Source organism: Callithrix jacchus, chromosome 10, assembly GCF_049354715.1.
Source record: "Callithrix jacchus isolate 240 chromosome 10, calJac240_pri, whole genome shotgun sequence".
Taxonomy (NCBI): Eukaryota; Metazoa; Chordata; class Mammalia; order Primates; family Cebidae; genus Callithrix; species Callithrix jacchus.
The window spans coordinates 125,727,180-125,750,971 of NC_133511.1; the positions used below are offsets into that span (position 1 = coordinate 125,727,180).

General features: G+C 49.0%; 1 protein-coding gene across 5 annotated transcripts; it reads right to left on the reverse strand.

Annotated features, from left to right (window-relative positions):
- Positions 1-343: 343 nt before the first annotated feature.
- Positions 344-22,011, reverse strand: LOC100403468 (leydig cell tumor 10 kDa protein homolog). 5 transcript variants are annotated; one of them, XM_054241175.2, is made up of 4 exons: positions 11,758-14,458; positions 9,975-10,129; positions 1,899-5,321; positions 344-1,798 (listed from the first exon to the last, which is right to left on the reverse strand). In XM_054241175.2, exons 3-4 carry the CDS (start codon positions 2,078-2,080, stop codon positions 1,663-1,665), a joined length of 318 nt encoding a protein of 105 aa, XP_054097150.1. In that variant the 5' UTR covers positions 2,081-5,321; positions 9,975-10,129; positions 11,758-14,458; the 3' UTR covers positions 344-1,662. The 5 variants fall into 5 exon arrangements, 2 of the variants coding, with proteins under 2 accessions (XP_054097150.1, XP_054097149.1); XR_013523548.1 differs by lacking the exon at positions 344-1,798 and adding an exon at positions 20,547-22,011 and having other exon boundaries at positions 2,607-5,321; positions 11,758-20,472; XM_054241174.2 differs by lacking the exons at positions 9,975-10,129; positions 11,758-14,458 and adding an exon at positions 7,044-7,185 and having other exon boundaries at positions 1,688-5,321.
- Positions 22,012-23,792: the final 1,781 nt, after the last annotated feature.

Consider the following 23,792-nt stretch of genomic DNA (forward strand, 5'->3'; position numbering starts at 1 on the left):
ATCTTGGACTTCCCAGCCTCCAGAACCATGAGCCAAATACATTTCTACTTATTATATGTTACCCATCGGTGGCATTCTCTTACAGCAGCATAAAATGGACTAAGAAAGTAGGGGAAACATTGCCCAGTGAGACCCATAATATAATCAGGTAAAAGAGAAGCAGCCACTTCACGTAAAGCCTGCTCAAACACTCTGTTCTTCCTGCAGACTTTTACCTTAATTCCATCAACCCTTGCCTTCCTAGCTGCAGTCTCCAGTAGGACTTTAATAGCAGGTTCTGGCTTTACAATACTAGGTGTAAGGGCTTTTAGGCTGACTGACAGCGCCATGGATGCCATGTTAACCACTGTGACCTGAGTTCCTGGAAAATCTAAAGTAAAATCTTTTATGAACAAGCAAGTACTCAGAGATTTTATTACCACCAGGCCTGCTTTACAAGAGCTTCTGAAAGAAGCATTACACATAGAAAGGAACAACCTTCTCTTCTACAAAAGGCTTTGGGTCCCCACTAGGGGATTGACTCAAGGGACCCTGGTCCTTTTATCGATTTTTATCTTGATTAACCTGGCTATCATACCAGGCAATTTCAGATCATATTTCTCATTGTGATCTTTGCCTCTGACTTAAAAATTCTCCAAACTGAGATAAATATTGCAAACATGTTTGGAGGCCTGTCATGTGGGCACCAGCAAAGGCTCTCTTTGGCCCACTCAACCTTCCATAGTGTTCTATTAAGACCTTTTTTTCTTTCAGAGACGGGGTCTGGCTGTGTTGCCCAGACTGGAGTGCAGTGGCTATTCACAGGTGCGATCCCACTACTGATCAGCATGGGAGTTTTGACCTGCTCTGTTTCCGACCTGGGCCAGTTCACCCCTCCTTAGGCAACCTGGTGGTCCCCTGCTCCCGGGAGGTCACCATATTGATGCCCAACTTAGTGCAGACACCCGATCGGCATAGCGCACTACAGCCCAGAACTCCTGGGCTCAAGAGATCCTCCCACCTCAGCCTCCCGAGTAGCTGGGACTACAGGCACCTGCCACCACACCTGGCAAACCCTTTGTTTTAACCCATAATGTTCATGCCATTCATCTCATTTTTTGATAATCCTCTAAAGATGTCCACCCTGCTGGGAATGGTCCTGTGACTCTCCTCTTTCTTTTCCTCTAGTTTTTGTACCCTTATATGTTTCCTTTATTCATTTGATTTTGTGTGTGTGTGTGTGTGTGTGAGTGTGTGTGTGTGATGGAGTCTCTGTCACCCAGGAGGGAGTGCAGTGACAAAATGTCAGCTCACTGCAACCTCTGCCTCTAAGTTCAAGCAATTCTCTCCTGCTTCAGCGTCCTGAGTCACTGGGATTACAGGTGCCTGCCACCCAGGCACACCCAGATAATTTGTGTGTGTGTGTGTTTTAATAACAAAGCCAGGTTTATTACTCTGGGTTAAACCTGTGGAGGCAGGACCTGGGAAGGGGCATGGGGACAGTTCTCAGTACGCTAAGATCTGCTGATCGTCTGCCCATGGGCCAGGCCCCACTGAAGTTCTAGGTGAGGCCCAGAGCTGGGGGACAGGGTCCTCTTCCTGAGACTGCAGCTTGTGGGATCACTGCAATGTCTCATCATAAAGGTGGGGGGTAGGGTGTTGGCCTGCACTGGGCCAGCGTCCTCAGGAAGGTCCCTTGTTGGAGGAGGCGGTGGCAGCTGCCCTGTTCTTCTTGGCCGGGTCCTTCAGCAGTGCCAGCTTCTTGGGCAGGCTGCTGCTGGCTTTCGTCCTCACATTCTGTTCGGTCTTCAGATCCCGACTTCTAGGTTCTGCAATCCTACCTACTCAGGAGGCTGAGACGGAAGGATTGCTTGAATCCAGGAGGCTGAGGCTGCCACAGTGAGCCGTAATGGGGCCACTGCACTCCAGCTTGGGCAACAGTTAGACACTTCCCAAGCTTCTGCTGCCGCACGACACGCGCCTTCTTGGGAGTGATAACACGACCGCCTTTCCTCGGGCCCCGATTCTTTTCAGAGGCCACCGCTGCCGTCTTGCTCTTTGCTGGCTTGTGTGCCTGGAACTTGCACTGTCCCTGTGCCATGTTCCGGCATGCAGCGCTTTTCTGTGTTTTTAGTAGAGATGGGGTTTCACCATGTTGGCCAGGCTGGTCTCAAACTCCTGACCTCATGTGATCTGCCCGCCTCAGCCTCCCAAAGTGCTGAGATTACAGTATCTTTTTTTTTTTGGAGACAAGGTCTCTCTCACTCTGTCACCCAGGCTGGAGTCCAGTGGTGCAATCATGGCTCACTGCACAGACTTGACCTCCTGGGCTCAAGCAAGTCTATTGCCTCAGCCTCCTGAGTAGCTGAGACTACAGGTGCATTCCTGCCACCATGCCTGGCTGATGTTTTTTAATCTACATTTTTTTGTAGAGATGGGGTCTTCCTATATTCCCCAGGCTGGTCTTGAACTCCTGGGCTCAAGCCATCCTCCTGCCTCGGCCTCCCAAACTGCTGGAGTTACAGACATGAGCCATTGTACCTGGCTACTTAATTTCTTAATAACCTTTATCTTTGAGTTTTTTGTAGCAGGAGTGGCCACGGGAAACAGATCTCTCGGACACTGAATACAGGAGGAAGGAGTTTATTTGGCTGGGAGCAAGGTGGCATAGTTGCCTAACAGCCAAGCTCCCCTAACAAAGGATGGTTCCGTCTTTATATAAGGCTTGTACTTTAGATGTTACGTGTGGAAGAATCTTAGGTTTATAGCTTAACATATGAAAAGGGTCTTGGTTTACAGGCTCAGGAATTACATATGAAAAGAGTTTTAGTTTACAGTCTTAGGAATGAAAAGGGGGGGTTGATCTGAGATGCCTGGGTCTCCCTCTTCATTTTGACTCTTCTCCCCTCTGCCTTTCCCTTTATTAATTAATTTGTTTTTATTATTATCTGTAAGACCCCCAAGGTGAAACTGAGAGCAAATTTGATAACATTTCTTGGACTGTTGCTGGATTTTACAGCACTGAGGTCACATGAGGTGCCCATGCAGAACGTGCCCCTTACACAGGGCATCTTCCATGACGTGGGCGATGCGCTTGTCCAGTAGAAACATATTCTGTTCATCACACAGCTGGCATCAAATGGCTTGTGTACAAATCTGATCAGCTACTCCATCTGGGACATTCAACTTGGCACTTAGAGGGTGAAAGGAACAGTCTCCCTTCTCAGGGCACACAGATCCTACAGGGACTTTCACCCAGTCCAGCAGTCCAGCTGTCCCCTCGGGAGTCACCTTCTGCGTGTCTGAATCAGGTACAGCTCCCCATGATTGTCTCACAGTGAGCTGCAGGTGCTGTGTCAGCCAAACACACTCTTCCACCCTGCGCCATTTGAAACTGAAGACACTGCTCCCAAATCAGTTACTGCTAGAATCCCTGTCCCTAAAGGCTCCCCAGGAAGCCAGTGACATGCAGCGGCACAATGCAACCTCCACACTCTGCACCTGGTTTCGGCCGTTGCTTGGTTTGGTCCTCTCCCTGTGGACGGCCTTCTTCGTAACCAGAGGTCTCAGAGACACTGTTGTTCCTGAATAATTCTGCCCTTGGGAGTCAGCTTGAGGCTAGCGGCTCATCGTTCCAAAGGCCACCAGGACGGGCAGATAGCAGGAAGTATAGCTGGATTGGTGAGATCAGCTTGCAAATCAGGAAGAGATCCTCTCTGGTGTGGACTGAAGGTTTGCTGTCTTCCAAGAGGGAAGGGGCAGGTGGGGCTGATGCCTTGTGGGGCCTCTGTCACACAGAGAGTCACACGGATTCAGCAGGTTTGGAGGAAGAGCTGTATCTGTTCATAAGGGGGGTTGAGTGTATGTGCAATGGGTAAACATGCTCGTAACATACATATTCCATGTTCACTTTGGGGTGGAGCTCTAGCCTTAAAATGAGGTGGAATTTGGCTTTTTACATCAACATGTGAGCTATGAGGCTGGGTGTGGTGGCTCTCGTCTGTAATTCCAGCACTTTGGGAGGCTGAGGTGGGGGGATTGCTTGAGGCTGGGAGTTCAAGACTGGCCTGGGCAATATAACAAAACCCTGTCTCTACAACAAAAAATAAAAAAATTAAAAATTAAAAAGAAAAAGTGCAAGGCTGGGCACAGTGGTTCACACCTGTAATCCCAGCGCTTTTGGAGGCCAAGGGGGGCAGATCATTGAGGTTGGGAGTTTGAGACAAGCCTGGCCAACATGGTGAAACCCTATTTCTACTAAAAATACAAAAATTAACTGGGTGTGGTGCCAGGTACCTGTAGTCCCAGCTACTCGGGAGGCTGAGGCAGGAGAATTGCTTGAACCCAGGAGGCGGAGGTTGCAGTGAGCCAAGATCGTGCCATCGCCTTTCAGCCTCCCAACTGTACGTAAAAAAGTTTCTCTTTGGCCGGGCACAGTGGCTCATGCCTATAATCCCAGCACTTTGGGAGGCCAAGACAGGTGGATCATGAGGTCTTGATCTCTTGACCATCCTGGTCAACAAGGTGAAACCCCATCTCTACTAAAAATACAAAAATTAGCTGGGCATGGTGGTGCGCACCTGTAGTCCCAGCTACTCGGGAGGCTGAGGCAGGAGAATTGCTTGAACCCAGGAGGCGGAGGTTGTGGTAAGCCGAGATCGTGCCATTGCACTCCAGCCTGGGTAACAAGAGCAAAACTCCATCTCAAAAAAGAAAAAAAAAAAAGAAAGAAAAGTTTAAAGTTATTAGCCAGTCGGGTTTTAGTTTAGATTGTGAGGTCTGGCTCCAGCCAACAGAGAGCAGACACAGCAGTAAGGACGACCCCAAATGTATAAGGGATAAATTTGTGTGTTTTCCTTTGTTCATTGTCCTCCTGTGGCAAGATGGTTAGCGAGGGTACCCTTCCTGCAGTCCAGGAAGTAAAAACTGAGTGGCTAAAAGACCCTCTGTCTCAGTGCTGATTTTTCTTTGTGGCACTGAATGTCTATTTCCAAGACTGACAGAACCACCATCGGAGAAAAAAAAAAAAAAAAGAGAGGAAGGGTATGGAGGGCATGGTCACATTCTTTTGAGGTTTTGGTGAGCATTTACTGAATCCACAGGTTGCATGTGAAAAGGCGGAGGTAGGGGAAGGATCCAGTATCTATTCTTCTGGAGCTGAGTAAAACTGCACTTTACATAAGATAAATACAGAGAGGAGAAAGAAGTGGAATCTGCATTGAGCTGGGTGGTGATGGGGAGGCTGCTCCTGGTCTCCTCTCGTGCCTTGCTGGTGAAGATAAGCTGTTAGCTGACATTGCCAGGGTGGCCTCTCTCCTCCTGTGGCCTCTTATCTTACTGCTCTGTGTTAGGAACAAAAGGAAAGGCAGGTTTGTGTTACTTGACTTCAAATTTCATTTTCCTTTCACAATTCTGACACCAATTTGGGGAAAACGCACTGTGTTTCTCTACTTCTGACACCAGATGTGGGTGTTTATTTCCACACCAAGCAGTTCTCCAAATACCAGCCGGGTAGTTCTACAATTTCATCCTGTGCTGACCCTGTCGACCTGGCATCAGCACCGACCCCACTGGTGAAGCTCAGTCCCACAGACCGCACCCGATTCGGATGCCAATCCCAAGTCCAAGCTCAGGCCTCCAGTACTGCCTGTCAGTTGGGGGTTCTCATGACACTCCCCTAATGGTCCATTGTTTGCTAGAGTAGCTCACAGAACTCAGAACACTTCAGGGATTTATGTGGGTAACCCCGATGTGGGCACCCAGGAAGGAAAACTGTGCAAACCCCAGGCACAACTAGTGCCTGAAAAATATCTTAGTTTATAGTGTTATTACTCAGCTATTTCCTTTTTTTTTTTTTTTTTCTGAGAGCTTTGCTCTTGTTACCCAGGCTGGAGTGCAATGGCGCAATCTCGGCTCACCACAACTTCTGCCTCCTGGGTTCAGGCAATTCTCCTGCCTCAGCCTACTGAGTAGCTGGGATTACAGGCACGCACCACCACGCCCAGCTAATTTTGTGTATTTTTAGTAAAGAGGGGGTTTCACCATGTGGACCAGGATGGTCACGATCTCTTGACCTCGTGATCCACCTGCCTCGGCCTCCCAAAGTGCTGGGTTTACAGGCTTGAGCCACCGTGCCTGGCCTCAGCTATTTCCTTTATATATCCTTCACATATAATCATATATTAGTTTATAGAATTAGTGCCTGAAGTATAACTTACTGCTTACATATATCTACTTTATATAATAGTACTTAATGCTTATATCTAGCGTACTTAGTTCTATATAATCTTTCTTTTTTTTTTTTTGAGATGGAGTTTCACTCTTGTTACCCAGGCTGGAGTGCAATGGCGTGATCTCGGCTCACCGCAACCTCCGCCTCCTGAGTTCAGGCAATTCTCCTGCCTCAGCCTCCTGAGTAGCTGGGATTACAGGCACGCGCCACCGTGCCCAGCTAATTTTTTGTATTTTTAGTAGAGACGGGGTTTCACTATGTTGACCAGAATGGTCTCCATCTCTTGACCTCGTGATCCACCCACCTCGGCCTCCCAAAGTGCTGGGATTACAGGCATGAGCCACCGCGCCCGGCCAGTTCTATATAATCTTTCTATATAATCATGTAGGTGCTGCAGTCGGAGCTGTACCGACACATTTAGTGCTGATTTACAGAATCCTTCCATATAACCACATGGTAGTTTGTAGTAGGAGGAATGCCTAGAGCAGTCACAGAACAGGAGCAGTACATGGGAAAACAGCCAGACCAGGACGAGAACCAAAGACCCAGGCGGTGGCGTCCCTGCCTGAAAGGGCACACGCTGTATGCAGGCTTGGAGCAAGAGCCTCTCCTCATGATAAAGGAGCTGTAGCACCTGCATCCAGCTCCTGTGGAAAGTCGGCCTCAGGCCTGAGATCCTGGAAGTAACCGAGGGAGAAGAACCCCTGTGGTGTGACCAGTCACGGCGGCTGTACACCCTGTCAGCCTTTTCTCGATTCTGTGCTATCTCAGATCATCCTCCCATAAATATCTTAAGAGCACAAGTCTGTCAGCTCCCACTGCACTGGCTTACAGTATCCTTCTATTAGAAATCCTTTGAAGTCTCCAGCCCCCAGATAAGAAGAGTTACGCGCGACACCTGCTGCACACAGCCCACCTCCTTGCCTCGGTGACCTAATGGGGGTGGACCCCTTTTCTGTACATGGCCCCCTACTGCCCACCTCTCTGCCCAGAGAACATAATGGGGTGGCCCCCTCGATTGTGACTCAGGTGATTATGTCTGCCCTATCACTAAGCCTATAGATGATGACCTCACTCACAACCCTGTCCCCTGCTTGTACCTAATAAATACAGAAGCTGGCCGGGCACGGTGGCGCACGCCTGTAATCCCAGCACTTTGGGAGGCCAAGGCGGGTGGATCACGAGGTCAAGAGATCGAGACCATCCTGGTCAACGAGGCGAAACCCCGTCTCTACTAAAAATACAAAAATTAGCTGGGCATGGTGGTACGCGCCTGTAGTCCCAGCCACTCAGGAGGCTGAGGCAGGAGAATTGCTTGAACCCAGGAGGCGGAGGTTGGGGTGAGCTGAGATCCTGCCATTGCACTCCAGTCTGGGTAACAAGAGCGAAACTCTGTCTCAAAAAAAAAAAAGAAAAGAGAGATTCTCCTGCCTCAGCCTCCCGAGTAGCTGGGATTACAGGCATGCAGCACCACACTTGGCTAATCTTTGTATTTTTAGTAGAGACGGTGTTTTACCATGTTGGTCGGGCTGGTCTCAAACTCCTGACCTCGTGATCTGCCCGCCTCGGCCTCCCAAAGTGCGGGGATTACAGGCGTGAGCCACCGGGCCCAGCCTGTGCGGTTCAATTTCTTCAAGTATAAGATGTGAAAAGTCCCAGAGCCCGTCACGGGGCGCTTACTAGGAAGGGGGTGAGGTGAATTGCATAGGTTGTGGCTGGCCCAGTGCTCTGCACACAGAAATGCTCAGCAAACATCACTGTGAGCTCCTTCAGCACTCAGGGACCTTCCTACTCCCCTGGACCCGGAAGCACTGGGCACCACACTCTGTTCCTTTTTTCTTTTCTTTTTCTTTCTTTCTTTCTTTCTTTTAGACATGTCTCACTCTGTCGCCCAGGCTGGTGCAGTGGTGCACTCTTGGTTCACTGCAACCTCCATCCCCCAGGCTCAAGGGATCCTCCCTCCTCAGCCTCCCGAGTAGCTGGGACTACAGATGTGCACCACCACACCTGGCTAATTAAAAAAAATTTTTTTAGAGTACAAGTCTCCCTAAGTTGTCCAGGCTGGTCTCGAACTCCTGAGTTCAAGAGGCCCACGTGCTTCAGCTTCCCAAAGTGCTGGGATTACAGTGTGAGCCACCGTGCCTGGCCTTTTCCTCTTTTTTTTTTTAGTTTTTATTTTTGAGACAGAGTTTTGCTCTTGTTGCCCAGGCTGGAGTGCAATCACGTGATCTCGGCTCACCACAACCTCCGCCTCCCAGGTTCAAGCCTTTCTCCTGCCTCAGCCTCCCAAGTAGCTGGGATTACAGGCCTGCGCCACCATGCCCAGATAATTTTTTGTATTTTTAGTAGAGATGGGGTTTCTCCATTTTGGCCAGTCTCATGTGGAACTCCTAACCTCAGGTGATTGTCCCACCTTGGTCTCCCAAAGTGCTGGGATTACAGGCATGAGCCACCACACCCAGCTATTTTTAAAATTTTATTGCACTGTGGTTTGTATTTTTATTTTTGAGACAGAGCTTCATTCTTGTCCAGTCTGGAGTGCAATGGCTCGATTTCAGCTCATTGCAACCTCTACCTCCCAAGTTCAAGCGATTCTCCTGCCTCAGCCTCCCGAGTGGCTGGGATTCAGGCATGCACCACAATGCTCCGCTAATTTTGTATTTTTAGTAGAGATGGGGTTTCTCCATGTTGATCAGGCTGGTCTCGAACTCCTGACCTCAAGTGATCCACCTGCCTCAGCCTCCCAAGGTGCTGGGATTAGGGGCATGAGCCACCACGCCTGGCTTCCTTTTTTGTTTTGAAACAAACAAGGTCTTACTTTGTCACCCAAGCTGGAGTGCAGTGGGGTGAACGCAGCTTACTGCAGCCTCGCTCTCCCTGGCTCAAGCGATCCTCCCTCCTCAGCCTCCCAAGTAGCTGAACCTATAGTTGTGTACCACCATGCCAGGCTAACTTTTGTATATTTTATAGTTATGAGGTTTCTCCATGTTGCCCAGGCTGGTCTTGAACCCCTGAGCTCAAGCGATCCACCCATCTCGGCTTCCTGCAGTGCTGGGATTGTAGGTGTGAGCCCCTGTGCCCAGCTTTCTGTGTTCCTTTGTCTACTCAGGGCAAGGACTGCATCCTCTCACCCTTTGCCCATTTCTTCTTTGCCCTGATGATTCCATGGCAGGCCTCGAGTCATGTGATTTTATTTTTATTATTATTTTTTGAGACGGAGTTTCACTGTTGTTACCCAGACTGGAGTGCAATGGCGTGATCTCGGCTCACTGCAATCTCTGCCTTCTGGGATCAAGCAGTTCTCCTGCCTCAGCCTCCCGAGTAGCTGGGACTACAGGCGCACGCCACCATGCCCAGCTAATTTTTGTATTTTTATTTTTATTTATTTATTTACTTTTGAGACGGAATTTCGCTCTTGTTACCCAGGCTGGAGTGCAATGGCATGATCTCAGCTCACCGCAACCTCCGCCTCCTGGGTTCAGGCAATTCTCCTGCCTCAGCCTCCTGAGTAGCTGGGACTACAGGCACATGCCACCATGCCCAGCTAATTTTTTTTGTATTTTTAGTAGAGACGGGGTTTCACCATATTGACCAGGTCTAGATCTCTTGACCTCGTGATCCACCTGCCTAGGCCTCCCAAAGTGCTGGGATTACAGGCTTGAGCCACTGCGCCTGGCTGGTAATTTTTGTATTTTCAGTAGAGACGGGGTTTTACCTTGTTGACCAGGATGGTCTCAATCTCTTGACCTCGTGATCCACCCACCTCAGCCTCCCAAAGTGCTGGGATCATAGGTGTGAGCCACCTCGCCCGGCCGATGTGATTTTATTTTACACAGCTGTGTTCCATCCATCCATCAGCTCCTCCAAGCATTGGCCTGGATCCCGAGGGAGGACCTCTGAGTCTCCTGGTAGCATCACCTGGAGGAGGGAAAGAAGGAAGCCAGGTGGTGCTTTTCAGGGACACAAGTCAGCCCAGGCTTGTGCACCAACTCTGGTCTCTACCCCGGGAGCCAGGGCCTCGGCTTTGCAGAGCCGGTCACCGGAAGAGGCACCCACTCAGGAAGTGGGTCGAAGGGCACCCAGCCTTCTGAGCGCACTTCTCTTATCTCTGTGAGCCACTGCAAGCTTGCGGCCTGCCTTGGAAGTGGCTGAGGCCCCAGGAGTCTGAGGCCCCCAGGGTGTGGAGATGCTGGGAGAGAATCACAAGCAGCCACTGTCCCTGCTGGGCCCCTGATGCAGCCCCTTCCTGGATCTTTTAGACAACACTGAGCCCCGCCCACATTGCAGGACAATGACATGTTTGATGCCTCCAGAGCTATACCTGGCCTGTCTAGGACTCGGTCTCTTCTGCAAAGCTTCTGGGACATAAGTCTTGCTGGACACTGACCTTCCTGAATCGGCCCAGGATCCCACTGACATCTGCACCTCACTGAGGAGGCAATACCAGCCCACCTTGGGAACCAACCCCTGGCTCATCAGCTGCGTAGCATTAGGGAGTTGGAGAGACCATTCATTCATTCATTCATTCATAGAGTGCTAACTGCATGCCTCTGGCGGTGGCTGATGCTGAGTGTACATGAATGAATAAAATAGATAGATGCCCCCTCCCAGAGCTGACAGCCTAGAGGGGCAGGGAGGAAGAGGGGAAACCCATGAACATATGAATTCACATTTGCTGCCAGGGAGGGACAGACAGGGAGCAGACAGGGACCCGGGGAGACACCTACTGAGATGGACTGTTCTGGGCCCTGTCCAAGCTAGAAGGGAGGAGTTATAACAGCTACACACTTATTTCATCTGGGCGCAGTGGCTCATGCCTAAAATCCCAGAACTTTGGGAGGCCGAGGTGAGTGGATGACTTGAGGCCAGGAGTTTGAGACCAGTCTGGGCAATATGGTGAAACCCCATTTCTACTAAAACCACAAAAATTAGCTGAGCATGGTGGCGCATGCCTGTAATCCCAGCTACTTGGGAGGCTAAGGTATGAGAATTGCTTGAACCCAGGAGGCGGACGTTTCAGTGAGCTGAGATTGTGGGCAACAGAGTGAGACTCTGTGTCAAAAACCAAAACAAACAAAAACCGAAAAAACACTTATTTCATATTCAGAAAAATATTTTGGAGATGGAGTCTCACTCAAGTGCAGTGGCATGATCTCAGCTCACTGCAACCTGCAGCTCCCAGGTTCAAGCAGTTCTCTTGCCTCAGCATCCTGCGTAGCTGAAATTACAGCCGAGTATCACCATTCCCAGCTATTTTTTAATTTTTTTGTATTTTTAGTAGAGACGGGATTTCACCATGTTGGCCAGGCTGGTCTTGAACTCCTGGCCTCTGGCGATCCACCCACCTCGGCCTCCCAAAGTGCTGGGATTACAGGCGTGAGCCAATACACCTGGCCTCTAACTTAATTTAAATTTTTAAATCATTATTATTTTTAGAGACAGGGTCTTGCAATGTTGCGCCTGCAGGACTCAAAACTCCTATAGGCTCAAGGGATCCTCCTGCCTTAGCCACCTGAGCGGCTGGGAGAGCACAGGCTGCATCTTACCTCCTTAAGATTTGCTATGCTTTGAATGTCCCTTTGGAAGGGGAAGTGTGCCTTCCACCCTCTGAAGGTTTGCTGAAAAGCAAATGACAAGAGACAAATTAATAGGAGAACAGGTATATAAATGTATTAATGTGGGTGAGGGAGACTTCGTGGCGTGCCTTGATTACCACAACCCCGCAATGGGGTACAGAAGCGTAAACCCCCTTATTCCTAGGGGAGGGAGGAGGTGGGGAATGCAGACAATTCTTCTGAGGGGCAGCAAATGGCTACTAGGGAAAAAGAATGGACCCAGGAGGCAGAAGTTAACTTGTCTTAATTAATGATTAATTAATAAGTAAAGGATCCTCTCTGGAACCCGAATGAGCCCGGGAGGCAGGCACCATCTGGTGGAAAGGCTTTTCAAGTGCGGGCGTGTGGGGACCGCTCCCGTGTGAGACCCCTAATAAATTGGGTCTCACCTTGCGGTGAGTTTGAGCCCAGACGCACAGTCTCCAGTTGAAGGAAGTCGAGCTAAGAAAAGCAGGATCTAAAAGAGGCTTTGGGTTGAAGATAAACTACTGCAGACAATCACTAGACGGCCACGCAGTCCTGAGGTGCACCGTGACCTAACGGTTAGCAGCCATGTGCAGCAGTGTGTTCATTTTCACAAGCATATTCTTCTTTGCTCTGTCCGGACAGTAATGATTGACTGTCATAGCTTAAAAGAAACTTCTGTGTAGTGAGATCATGAATCTGAGCGTCTATTAAGTAGATAGGAAGACCCACCTGCTGGGTTCCATTGTGTATCTGATCTTTCTACTGTAACCACCTGATTTATGTTGTAACTTGTAGTTTCACTGTAAAACTTTCTGTTCCCCTTGATCTCACAGAACAATGTATTGAACTGACATAAGCGAACTTTCAAGAATGTGTATAAACTGACCCTGAGCTAAGTAAAGCTGTTGGTGAAGCACAGACTTCTCAACCCTCCAGACCCCGGCTGTCTATCATCTTTATCTTCCGCGCACCTCCCTATCCAGGTTGGAACCCTTTTGCTGGACAAGAGGTCCTGGCAGACGTGCCCCCAGACGGGCGCATCTTCAGACCTCTTCTCTGTCACAGACAGTGAGGTAACAGGGAGGGGATAGGAGGGCCCTACTGGAAAGTCTAAAAGGTAGTTAGAGGTCAAAACCCAATGGCATTTAGAATTTGAAATTTGATTTTGGGAAGTTTGTCAAATATAAAAGGTGTAAAACATTTGATATCAAAATAAGAAAGGTTAAAACACTTGATCAAAATAGAAGCACAGGTCACTGTAAAATAATAGCCATTCATTTAGCCAAAAGGACAATGAAAAGATTTCAGAAAGCAAAATCTTTACTTTTTGATAGAGAAGAGATTCAGGTTTCCAAGCAATCAAAAGACCTAATACAGACAGTAAGAGACAGGTTCTGACCCTCTTTTTTTGTGTGGCAGTTTACTGAAAAGGTGAAGAAAAAATTTACTATTTCTTAACACCATGTGAAAATCTTGTTCAAAAGAAAACAAATTCTACCTTTGCATCAGTATATTATTAATGTTAAAACTAATTTTATTTTATTTTTTGTTATGAAGTTTTGCTCTTGTTGCCCAGGTGGGAGTGCAACGGCACAATCTCGGCTCACTGCAACCTCCACCTCCCAGGTTCAAGTGATTCTCCTGCCTCAGCCTCCAGAGTAGCTGGGACTACAGGTGCCTTCCACCATATCTGGCTAATTTTTGGTTTTAGTAGAGACAAGGTTTTTCCATGTTGGCCAGTCTGCTGTGAACTCCTGACCTTAGGCGATTGGCCCACCTTGGTCTCCCAAAGTGCTGGGATTACAGGTGTGAGCCACTGCTCCTGGCTAAAGCTCATTTTAACAACAGTTTAAAAATAGATCTTAGGCCGGGTGCCGTGGCTCATGCCCGCACTCTGGAAGGCCGAGGTGGGCGGATCATGAGGTGAAGAGATTGAGACCATCCTGGCCAACATGGTGAAACCCCGCCTCCACTAAAAGTAGAAAAAATTAGCTGGGCATGGTGGTGTGTGCCTGTAGTCCCAGCTACTGGGGAGGCTGAGGCAGGAGAATTGCTTGAAACCAGAAAACAGAAGTTGCAGTGAGCCAGGATCGCGCCACTGCACTCCAGCCTGGCGATAGAGAAAGACTCTGTCTCAATAAATAAATAAATAAATAAAAATGAAAAAGTAGATCTGTCCAGGCTGGACGAGGCGGCTCATGCCTGTAATCCCAGCACTTTGGAAGGCCATGGCAGGCAGATCACTTGAGGTCAGCAGTTTGAGACCAGCCTGGTCAACATGGCAAAACCTTGTCTCTCTTAAAAATACAAAAATTTAGCCGGGCATGACTGGGTGCCTGTAATCCAAACTACTTGTGAGGCTGAGGCAGGAGAATTGCTTGAACCCGGGAGGCGGAGGTTGCAGTGGGCTGAGATCGCACCACCCAGCCTGGACAACAGAGCAAAACTCCTGTCTCAAACAAAACAAAACAAAAATATATCCATCCAATCTTACTCAGCTTCGACCACACAAGATTTCCATAAACGATTTTTTTTTTTTTTTAAAGAGATGGGGTCTCTCTCTGTTGCCTTGGCTGGAGTGCAGTGGCTATTCACAGGCGCGATCCCACTACTGATCAGCACGGGAGTTTTGACCTGCTCTGTTTCCGACCTGGGCCGGTTCACCCCTCCTTAGGCAACCTGATGGTCCCTTGCTCCCTGGAGGTCCCTATATTGATGCCAAACTTAGTGCGGACACCCGATCAGCATAGTGCACTACAGCCCAGGACTCCTGGGCTCAAGCGATCCTCCAGCCTCAGCCTCCCGAGTAGCTGGGACTACAGGCACGTGCCACCGCGCCCGGCCCATAAACCTTTTATAACGTCTTACAAAAACGTTTTTGATTTGCTTTCTCCAACTTTCTATATCTATTGCTTTATTTATCATTTTTTTCAATTTAAAACAATTTTTGAATAACCTGTAAACTAGACAAAATTACTTTTCCTTTAACAAAACTGCATTCTCGAGTTTTTTTGTAATTCTCCTTATGAAAAACACAGCACACCTTGCTTTCTCTGTACCCTTTGCATAGAGAATTTGTTTTTGTTTTATCTGGTAGGGTCTTTTTTTTTTTTTTTGCTTGTTCGTTTTGGGAGACAGGGCTCACTCTTCTGCCCAGGCTGGAGTGCAGTGGCATAGCCACGGCTCACTGCAGCCTCAGCCTCCCAGGCTCAAGCCATCCTCTTGCCTCAGGCTCCTTACTAGCTAAGACTACAGGTGTGCACCACCATACCCTGCTAAGTTTTATACTTTTTCTTGTAGAGATGGGATTTTGCCATGTTGCACAGGTTGGTCTTGAACTCCTGGGATGAAGAAATCCTCCTGACTCAGCCTCCCAAAGTGCTGGGATCACAGGCATGAGCCACTATGCCTGGCCAACAGTGTTTTTAAAAAAAATTTTTTTTTTTTTTTTGAGAAGGAGTTTCACTCTTGTTACCCAGGCTGGAGTGCAATGGTGCGATCTCAGCTCACCGCAACCTCCGCCTCCTGGGTTCAGGCAATTCTCCTGCCTCAGCCTCCCGAGTAGCTGGGATTACAGGCACGCGCCACCGTGCCCAGCTAATTTTTGTATTTTTAGTAGAGATGGGGTTTCACCATGTTGACCAGGATGGTCTCGATCTCTTGACTTCATGATCCACCCGCCTCGGCCTTCCAAAGTGCTGGGATTACAGGTGTGAACCACTGCGCCCGGCTTTTTTTTTTTTTTTTTTTTTTTGAGATGGAGTGTCACTGTCACCCAGGCTGGAGTGCAGTGGCGGGATCTTGGCTCACTGCGACCTCCGCCTCCTGGGTTCAAGCAATTCTTCTGTCTCAGCCTCCTGAGTAGCTGGGACTATAGGTGAGTGCCACCACACCCAGCTATTTTTTTTTTTTTTGTATTTTTAGTAGAGACAGGGTTTCACCATGTTGGCCAGGATGATCTCTATCTCTTGACCTCATGATCTGCCCATCTTGGCCTCCGAAGATGCTAGGATTATAGGCGTGAGCCACTTCACCAGGCCGTGCCCAGCCAGTAGTTTTAACTACATGTGTTAACTAGAGTTTTAACTCTTAGTAACCCTAATTTCCAGTGAAAAACCTAGGGCGTGAGCAATTTTAAGTGTTAGGTACCAGGTTCATTGCCCGCAACAGAGGACAGAGCTGTGAGGACAGTGCCTGGAGAGTCCAACCCCTCCCAGCCTGGTCAGGAGGTAGAGCTGGGCCAGGGAGGATGGGACGATAGTGGGCTTGGTTCTGCTCTGCAGAGGGTGGCCGAGGCACTGAGAACCACATATGTCCCCAGGACTCACCATGGCCACCTCTCTAAAGCCTAGAATCTAAAAGCTTAAAATCAAAAACATGAGGTCGTAGACAAGTATTAAAAACGTCATAGAAGCAACAGTTTTAGATCTTAAAACATCTAGCAGAGATGGTGTAAATTAGTCTGACCTGCAGACCCAGGCAGGAAGGTCTGAAATTCTGCAGACATTTTTATCTTATTCTACCAAAAGTTATTAAAACATTTTTTTAATTTGTTTTATTTTTTAGTCTTTTCTTTTTCTTTTTTTTTTTTTTGAGATGGAGTTTCGCTGTTGTTACCCAGACTGGAGTGCAATGGCACGATCTCGGCTCACCGCAACCTCCGCCTTCTGGGTTCAAGCAATTCTCCTGCCTCAGCCTCCCGAGTAGCTGGGACTACAGGCACACACCACCATGCCCAGCTGATTTTTGTATTTTTAGTAGAGACGGGGTTTCACCATGTTGACCAGGATAGTCTCGATCTCTTGACCTCGTGATCCACCCACCTGGGCCTCCCAAAGTGCTGGGATTATAGGCTTGAACCACCGCGCCCGGCTGTCTTTTATTTTTCAACTACTTTCTGTGAAGTTTTAAAATTTTAAATAGTGATAGGGTCTTTGTGTTGCCCAGGCTGGTCTCAAACTCCTGGCCTCAAGCAATCCTCCCACTTCGGCCTCCCAGAGTGCTGGGATTACAGGTGTTAGCTACCATGTCTGGCCACCTACAGTTTTGAAACTACTTTTTTTTCTGAGATGGAGTCTCACTCTGTCGCAAGGCTGGAGGGCAATGGCGCGATCTCGGCTCACCGCAACCTCCGCCTCCTGGGTTCAGGCTATTCTCCTGCCTCAGCCTCCTGAGTAGCTGGGATTACAGGCACGCGCCACCAGGCCCAGCTAATTTTTTGTATTTTTAGTAGAGACGGGGTTTCACCATGTTGACCAGGATGGTCTCGATCTCTTGACCTTGTGATCCACCTGCCTCGGTCTCCCAAAGTGCTGGGATTACAGGCTTGAGCCACTGTGCCCGGCCAAAAATGAATACCATTTTTAATCTTGAATTAAAAATGAATACCAAAGTAACAAAAATCATAGGCATTCGCTCCAGGATTTTGCAAGGAGAGCAATCGCATTTAGATAGTTAACTTGTGGCCAGGCACGGTGGCTCATGCCTGTAATTCCAGCACTTTGGGAAGCTAAGGTGGGAGGATCGCTTAAGGCCAGGAGTTTGAGATCAGCCTGGGCAACATAACGAGATCCCATCTCTATTTAAAAAAAAAAAAAAAAAAAAAAAGAGCTGGGAGCAGTGGCCTATGCCTGTAATCCCAGCTACTCAGGAAGCTGAGGCAGGAGAATCACTTGAACCCGGGAGGTGGAGGTTGAGGTGAGCCAAGGAAAAAAAAAGAATGCCGGGTGCTGTGCCTCATCCCTGTAATCCCAGCACTTTGGGAGGCTGAGGTGGGCAGATAGATCACTTGAGCCCAGGAGTTTGAGACCAGCCTGGGCAACATGGCCAAACCCCATCTCTACCAAAAAACATAAAAAAAATTAGGTGGGTGTGATGGTGCATTGTCTGTAGTTCATATTCCTAGCTCCTTGGGAGGCTGAGGCGAGAGGATTCCTTGAGCCCAGGAGGTGAAGGCTGCAGTGAGTCAGGATCAGGCCACGAACAATATGTGTGTGTGTGTGTATAAACGTATAGGTAGTTTCTAGTTTAATCTCTATTTTCCAGCTGGACCAGAGTTCAGGGTGGAGTCCGTTAACAACCAGGACCAACAAAGCGTTTGCAGTTTCCAGGGCTGGATACTTACATATGTGAAAAGCGGTGTGGCTGGAGGGCCGAGCATCTAGGCCCCCAGAAACAGAGGATTCCATTTTCACACTGAAACTTGGGTCCCCAGTAAAAAGGAAATGTTCCAGGACCAGCCTTCATAGAGCTTCCACAAGCATCTCACTGCAACGGCATTCCCCCAAGGCTGATGTGAGGCCCAGTGCCAGTCAGCGCCTTCTGTGATCAGCCCATCACCACGGGAGCCTCATTCCTCTGTGGTGCTTCCATTGTGTCCAAGTGTTCAAACCGTGCCTGCCTTTCTTCCCTTCCTTCCTTCCTTCCCTCCCTTCCTCTCTCTTTTTCTTTCTCTTTATTTTCCCTCTTTCCTTCCTTTTCTTTTCTCCCTTCCTCTTTTTCTGTTTTTCTCTCCCTCCCTCCTCCCTTCCTTCCTTCTTTCCTTCCTCTTTCTTTCTCTCTTTCTCTTTCCCTCTCCCTCCTTCCTTTCTTTCGGGGAGTCTTGCTCTGGAGTGCAGTGGTGCAATCTCGGCTTACTGCAACCTCCACCTCCCAGGTTCCTGTGATTCTCCTGCCTCAGCCTTTCCAGTAGCTGGGATTACAGGCACGCGCCACCACACTTGGCTGATTTTTGTATCTTTAGTAGAGATGGGGTTTCACCATGTTGGCCAGGCTGGTCTCGAACTCCAGACCTAAGGTGATCTGCCTGCCTCAGCGTCCCAAAGTGCTGACATTATAGACATGAACCACCGCACCCGGCCTCAAACAGTGCCTTTCTTACAGAGAGGCATAAAGAAGTGAGAAGCCCCTGCAGGAAAAACTGTCCACTGCAGCCACTGTCAGCCACCTCCAAAGCTGTAGCCCTTGCCAGTGACCTGCCAGCCGCCGAACACACAGGTGTCAAGCGCTCTCTCCTGGTACATAGTAATCCTTGGTATCTCAAAAGCCAAAGAGATCTGACAGCTCAGTGCAAGACAGCAGCGCTTTAGACCTCAGGGTCTTGGGAGCTCATGACTCTTGCTCCATTAGGAGAACTGAAGATCCCAAAATAGGGGCTGTGCATGGCACCTTTTTCTATGCTCTTCAAGGGGTCTCAGGGCGGCTAGAAGTCTCCTCTAGGCCGGAGGCGGTGGCTCACACCTGTAATCCCAGCACTTTGGGAGTCTGAGGCTGGCAAATCACGAGGTCAGGAGTTCGAGACCAGCCTGGCTAAGATGGTGAAACCCCCATCTCCACTAAAAATACAAAAAATTAGCTGGGCCTGGTGGTGGATGCCTATAATCCCAGCAACTCAGGAGGCTGAGGCATGGGGAATCACTTGAACCCAGGAGGCGGAGGTTGCCACTACACTGCAGCCTGGGCGACAGAGCAAAACTCTGTCTCAAAAAAAAAAGAAAGGAAGCAAATGGTTGTAGTTCAGGGCTTCCCCTTTAGCGATATTTAATAACCATCTGATACTAGCTGCCGGGTGCTGAGCTCAAAGTGCCCAGCTGGCACCGTTTAATACCTGTGTTAGCTCACGTTGGCCATTACAGCGTGCTGTGTGGGCACGTGCGTGGAGACATTCAGGATGCAAGGCCAATTAGTGACAAGGGAGGTGGTCTTCTAGGAAGTCCTGCACTAAGTCCTTCGGCTCTCCTGCATCCTGGGTTGTCCCCTGCCATGCTCTCCTCCTGTGCCTTACCCCATCTGCCATGGCTGGGAGGTTTTGGAGGTGGGGCAAATGGCCTGGGAGTTGGGCCACCCCTGATCCCGCAGCGTGAGAAGCAGGCTCTGCAGTGAGAGGACACCTCTGCAGGGACAGAGGTGAAGGGCTGGGTTCGGGCTGACGCAGCATTCATGGGAGGTGTGCGAGTCTGCTTGGAGCCCCCAGGGAAGTGCAGCAGGGGAGTCTGGGTGAAGTCCACCTGGCCTGATTGAGCAGCATATGTTCCTGTGAGAGAGGAAGCTGCCTGGGAAGCCCTGAGCCAGCCGGGGGGAACGTCATGGTGTGGAAGGGCCTCCAGCCACTCGGGGCAGTGTGTCCTCGGGTCTGCATCCCCGGTCCAGCCTGAGGGGACCACTTACATTCTGTAAGCTAGTGATGTGGATCCACTTCTGCTGCTTCTTTCAGTGAAATCATGCAACTTGTTAATCTAGTTCACTTTTTTTTTTTGAGATGGAGTTTCACTCTTGTTGCCCAGACTGGAGTGCAATAGAGCAATCTCTCAGCTCAGCAACCTCCGCCTCCTGGGTTCAAGCGATTCTCCTGCCTCAGCCTCCCGAGTAGTTGGGATTACAGGCATGCGCCACCATGCCCGGCTAATTTTGTATTTTTAGTAGAGATGGGGTTTCTCCATGTTGCTCAGGCTGGTCTCGAACTTCCGGCCTTAGGCTGCCTCAGCCTCCCAAAGTTCTGGGATTACAGGCGTAAGCCGCCGCGCCCAGCCAGCTAATCCGCATTTTAAGTTGTGGTAAAATGCACACAAAACGTCCTGTTTCAACCGCTGCAAGTGCACAGTTCAGTGGTGTTCAGCACACGCACACTTTTGGGCAACCGTCACCGCCATCCAGCTCCAGAACGTTCTTCATCCTGCAGAACTGAAAACGCTGTCCCCATTAAACGCTCATTTCCTACTCCTCCCTCGGCCAGCCCCCCGCACCCACCATCTTACTACTTTCCGTTGCTAGGAATTTGAGTATTCTGGGGGCCTCGTGTCCGTGGAAGCATACAGTTCTTGTCTGTGTCTGGTTCTCTCCCTGAGCGTCATGTCTTCATGGTTCATCCGTGTTGTGGCCTGTGTCTGAATTGCCTTCCTTTTGATGGTGGAATGATATTCCACTGTGTGGAGAGACCACAGCTTGTTGATCCTTCCATCTGTGGACAGACATGTGGGTTGCTTCCTCCTTTTGGCCACTGTGAACATGGGTTTACAAACGTCTTTTCATGACCCTGCTGTCAGCTGGGCGCGGTGGCTCATCAGCCGGACGTGGTGGCTCATCAGCCGGTCGTGGTGGCTCATCAGCCGGACGCGGTGGCTCATCAGCTGGTCGTGGTGGCTCATCAGCCGGACGTGGTGGCTCACGCCTGTCATCCAGCACTTGGGGAGGCCAAGGCAGGAGGATCTGTTCTCATCTGTCAAATGTTGAGACACAGAGACTTGCTCAAGGCCCCATCCAGCTGAGTGGGGTGGGTCTGGGGTTCGCACTCAGCTCTCCAGAACACATACATACCACCACCCGCCAAGCTGAACTGCCTGACTATTGCAGGGGTCTGTAGCCCCTGCTCTGTATTTCAAGCATAGTAAGAAACGGAGCTGTGTTGATGTCAAAGAACATGATATAGGCCAGTGATTCTTTTATTTTTTTTCAATTGAGAGCGGGTACTGTTTATTAACTGAGCAACTTAGAAAAGTAGTCACGGGAGACGCCTTAGATCATTCCTTTAAAAGCCTGTTGGTCTGCTCCTCCCTGTTGCCAGCGTCTCCACCTTCTACAAAATGGGGGGTCTTTTTCTTCATTCCGCCCCGTGGAGAAGATAATTTAAAGGGCCACAAAAAGTTATTTGCTTCTTTGAAGCGTTTTCCAACAGTCTAGATCTCATGAATCAGATCCTCCATGCAGATGATGCCCTGTTTTCCAAGAGACTGAGCAATCCGAGCGTTCTCTCTCAAAGCGATTCGCTTCTTTTTGATTTTGCCATGACCACGTTTGTAGATTAGTTCATTTACTGACTTCAGATCTGGGTGCCCTCATGTAGTCTGTGGCTCTGCGGTCCTCAGCGTGTTAACCGAAGCCTTGCTGAGCTTCACAGAGGTTCCACTGAAGAGCTGACGAAGGGGAAGACGCCGCAACACCTTTCGGACCCTCGGGCTCACAGCATCGATACCTCTGGTCCTGATCAAAGACGCCAGTTTGGGTTCTGCAGGTGCACAGAGGTGGCCAGCTTTCCCTGCCGTCCTTGCCATTCGAATTTCAGTTCTGTACACCTGCCTGTATTCCCGGTGATGATGCTTCGCTTTTTCATAGACAAGCTTCCTACCTGCCTTTGGAAGCATCTTTTTCATAGACAAGCTTCCTCCTCGCCTTTGGAAGCATCTTTTTCATAGACAAGCTTCCTCCCTGCCTTTGGAAGCATGTTTTTCATAGACAAGCTTCCTCCCTGCCTTTGGAAGCATGTTTTTCATAGACAAGCTTCCTCCCTGCCTTTGGAAGCATCTTTTTCATAGACAAGCTTCCTCCTCGCCTTTGGAAGCATCTTTTTCATAGACAAGCTTCCTCCCTGCCTTTGGAAGCATCTTTTTCATAGACAAGCTTCCTCCCTGCCTTTGGAAGCATCTTTTTCATAGACAAGCATCCTCCCTGCCTTTGGAAGCATCTTTTTCATAGACAAACTTCCTCCCTGCCTTTGGAAGCATCTTTTTCATAGACAAGCTTCCTCCCTGCCTTTAGAAGCATCTTTTTCATAGACAAGCATCCTCCCTGCCTTTGGAAGCATCTTTTTCATAGACAAGCTTCCTCCTCGCCTTTGGAAGCATCTTTTTCATAGACAAGCTTCCTCCCTGCCTTTGGAAGTATCTTTTTCATAGACAAGCATCCTCCCTGCCTTTGGAAGCATCTTTTTCATAGACAAACTTCCTCCCTGCCTTTGGAAGCATCTTTTTCATAGACAAGCATCCTCCCTGCCTTTGGAAGCATCTTTTTCATAGACAAGCTTCCTCCTCGCCTTTGGAAGCATCTTTTTCATAGACAAGCTTCCTCCCTGCCTTTGGAAGCATCTTTTTCATAGACAAGCTTCCTCCTCGCCTTTGGAAGCATCTTTTTCATAGACAAGCTTCTTCCCTGCCTTTGGAAGCATCTTTTTCATAGACAAGCTTCCTCCCTGCCTTTGGAAGCATCTTTTTCATAGACAAGCTTCCTCCCTGCCTTTGGAAGCATCTTTTTCATAGACAAGCATCCTCCCTGCCTGTGGAAGCATCTTTTTCATAGACAAACTTCCTCCCTGCCTTTGGAAGCATCTTTTTCATAGACAAGCTTCCTCCCTGCCTTTGGAAGCATCTTTTTCATAGACAAGCTTCCTCCCTGCCTTTGGAAGCATCTTTTTCATAGACAAGCATCCTCTCTGCCTTTGGAAGCATCTTTTTCATAGACAAGCTTCCTCCCTGCCTTTGGAAGCATCTTTTTCATAGACAAGCTTCCTCCTCGCCTTTGGAAGCATCTTTTTCATAGACAAGCTTCCTCCTCGCCTTTGGAAGCATCTTTTTCATAGACAAGCTTCCTCCCTGCCTTTGGAAGCATCTTTTTCATAGACAAGCTTCCTCCCTGCCTTTGGAAGCATCTTTTTCATAGACAAGCTTCCTCCTCGCCTTTGGAAGCATCTTTTTCATAGACAAGCTTCCTCCTCGCCTTCGGAAGCATCTTTTTCATAGACAAGCTTCCTCCCTGCCTTTGGAAGCATCTTTTTCATAGACAAGCTTCCTCCTCGCCTTTGGAAGCATCTTTTTCATAGACAAGCTTCCTCCTCGCCTTTGGAAGCATCTTTTTCATAGACAAGCTTCCTCCTCGCCTTCGGAAGCATCTTTTTCATAGACAAGCTTCCTCCTCGCCTTTGGAAGCATCTTTTTCATAGACAAGCTTCCTCCCTGCCTTTGGAAGCATCTTTTTCATAGACAAGCTTCCTCCTCGCCTTTGGAAGCATCTTTTGCATAGACAAGCATCCTCCCTGCCTTTGGAAGCATCTTTTTCATAGACAAGCTTCCTCCTCGCCTTTGGAAGCGTCTTTTTCATAGACAAGCTTCCTCCCTGCCTTTGGAAGCATCTTTTTCATAGACAAGCATCCTCCCTGCCTTTGGAAGCATCTTTTTCATAGACAAACTTCCTCCTTGCCTTTGGAAGCATCTTTTTCATAGACAGGCTTCCTC

Bases quoted from the DNA above. Each gene is read 5' to 3' on its own strand.
- LOC100403468 (XM_054241175.2), bottom strand. From the start codon at position 2,080: ATGGCACAGGGACAGTGCAAGTTCCAGGCACACAAGCCAGCAAAGAGC. The intron at 1,799-1,898 runs GTGGCCCCATTA...AGAACCTAGAAG, and splicing joins GTTGCCCAAGCTGGAGTGCA to TCGGGATCTGAAGACCGAAC.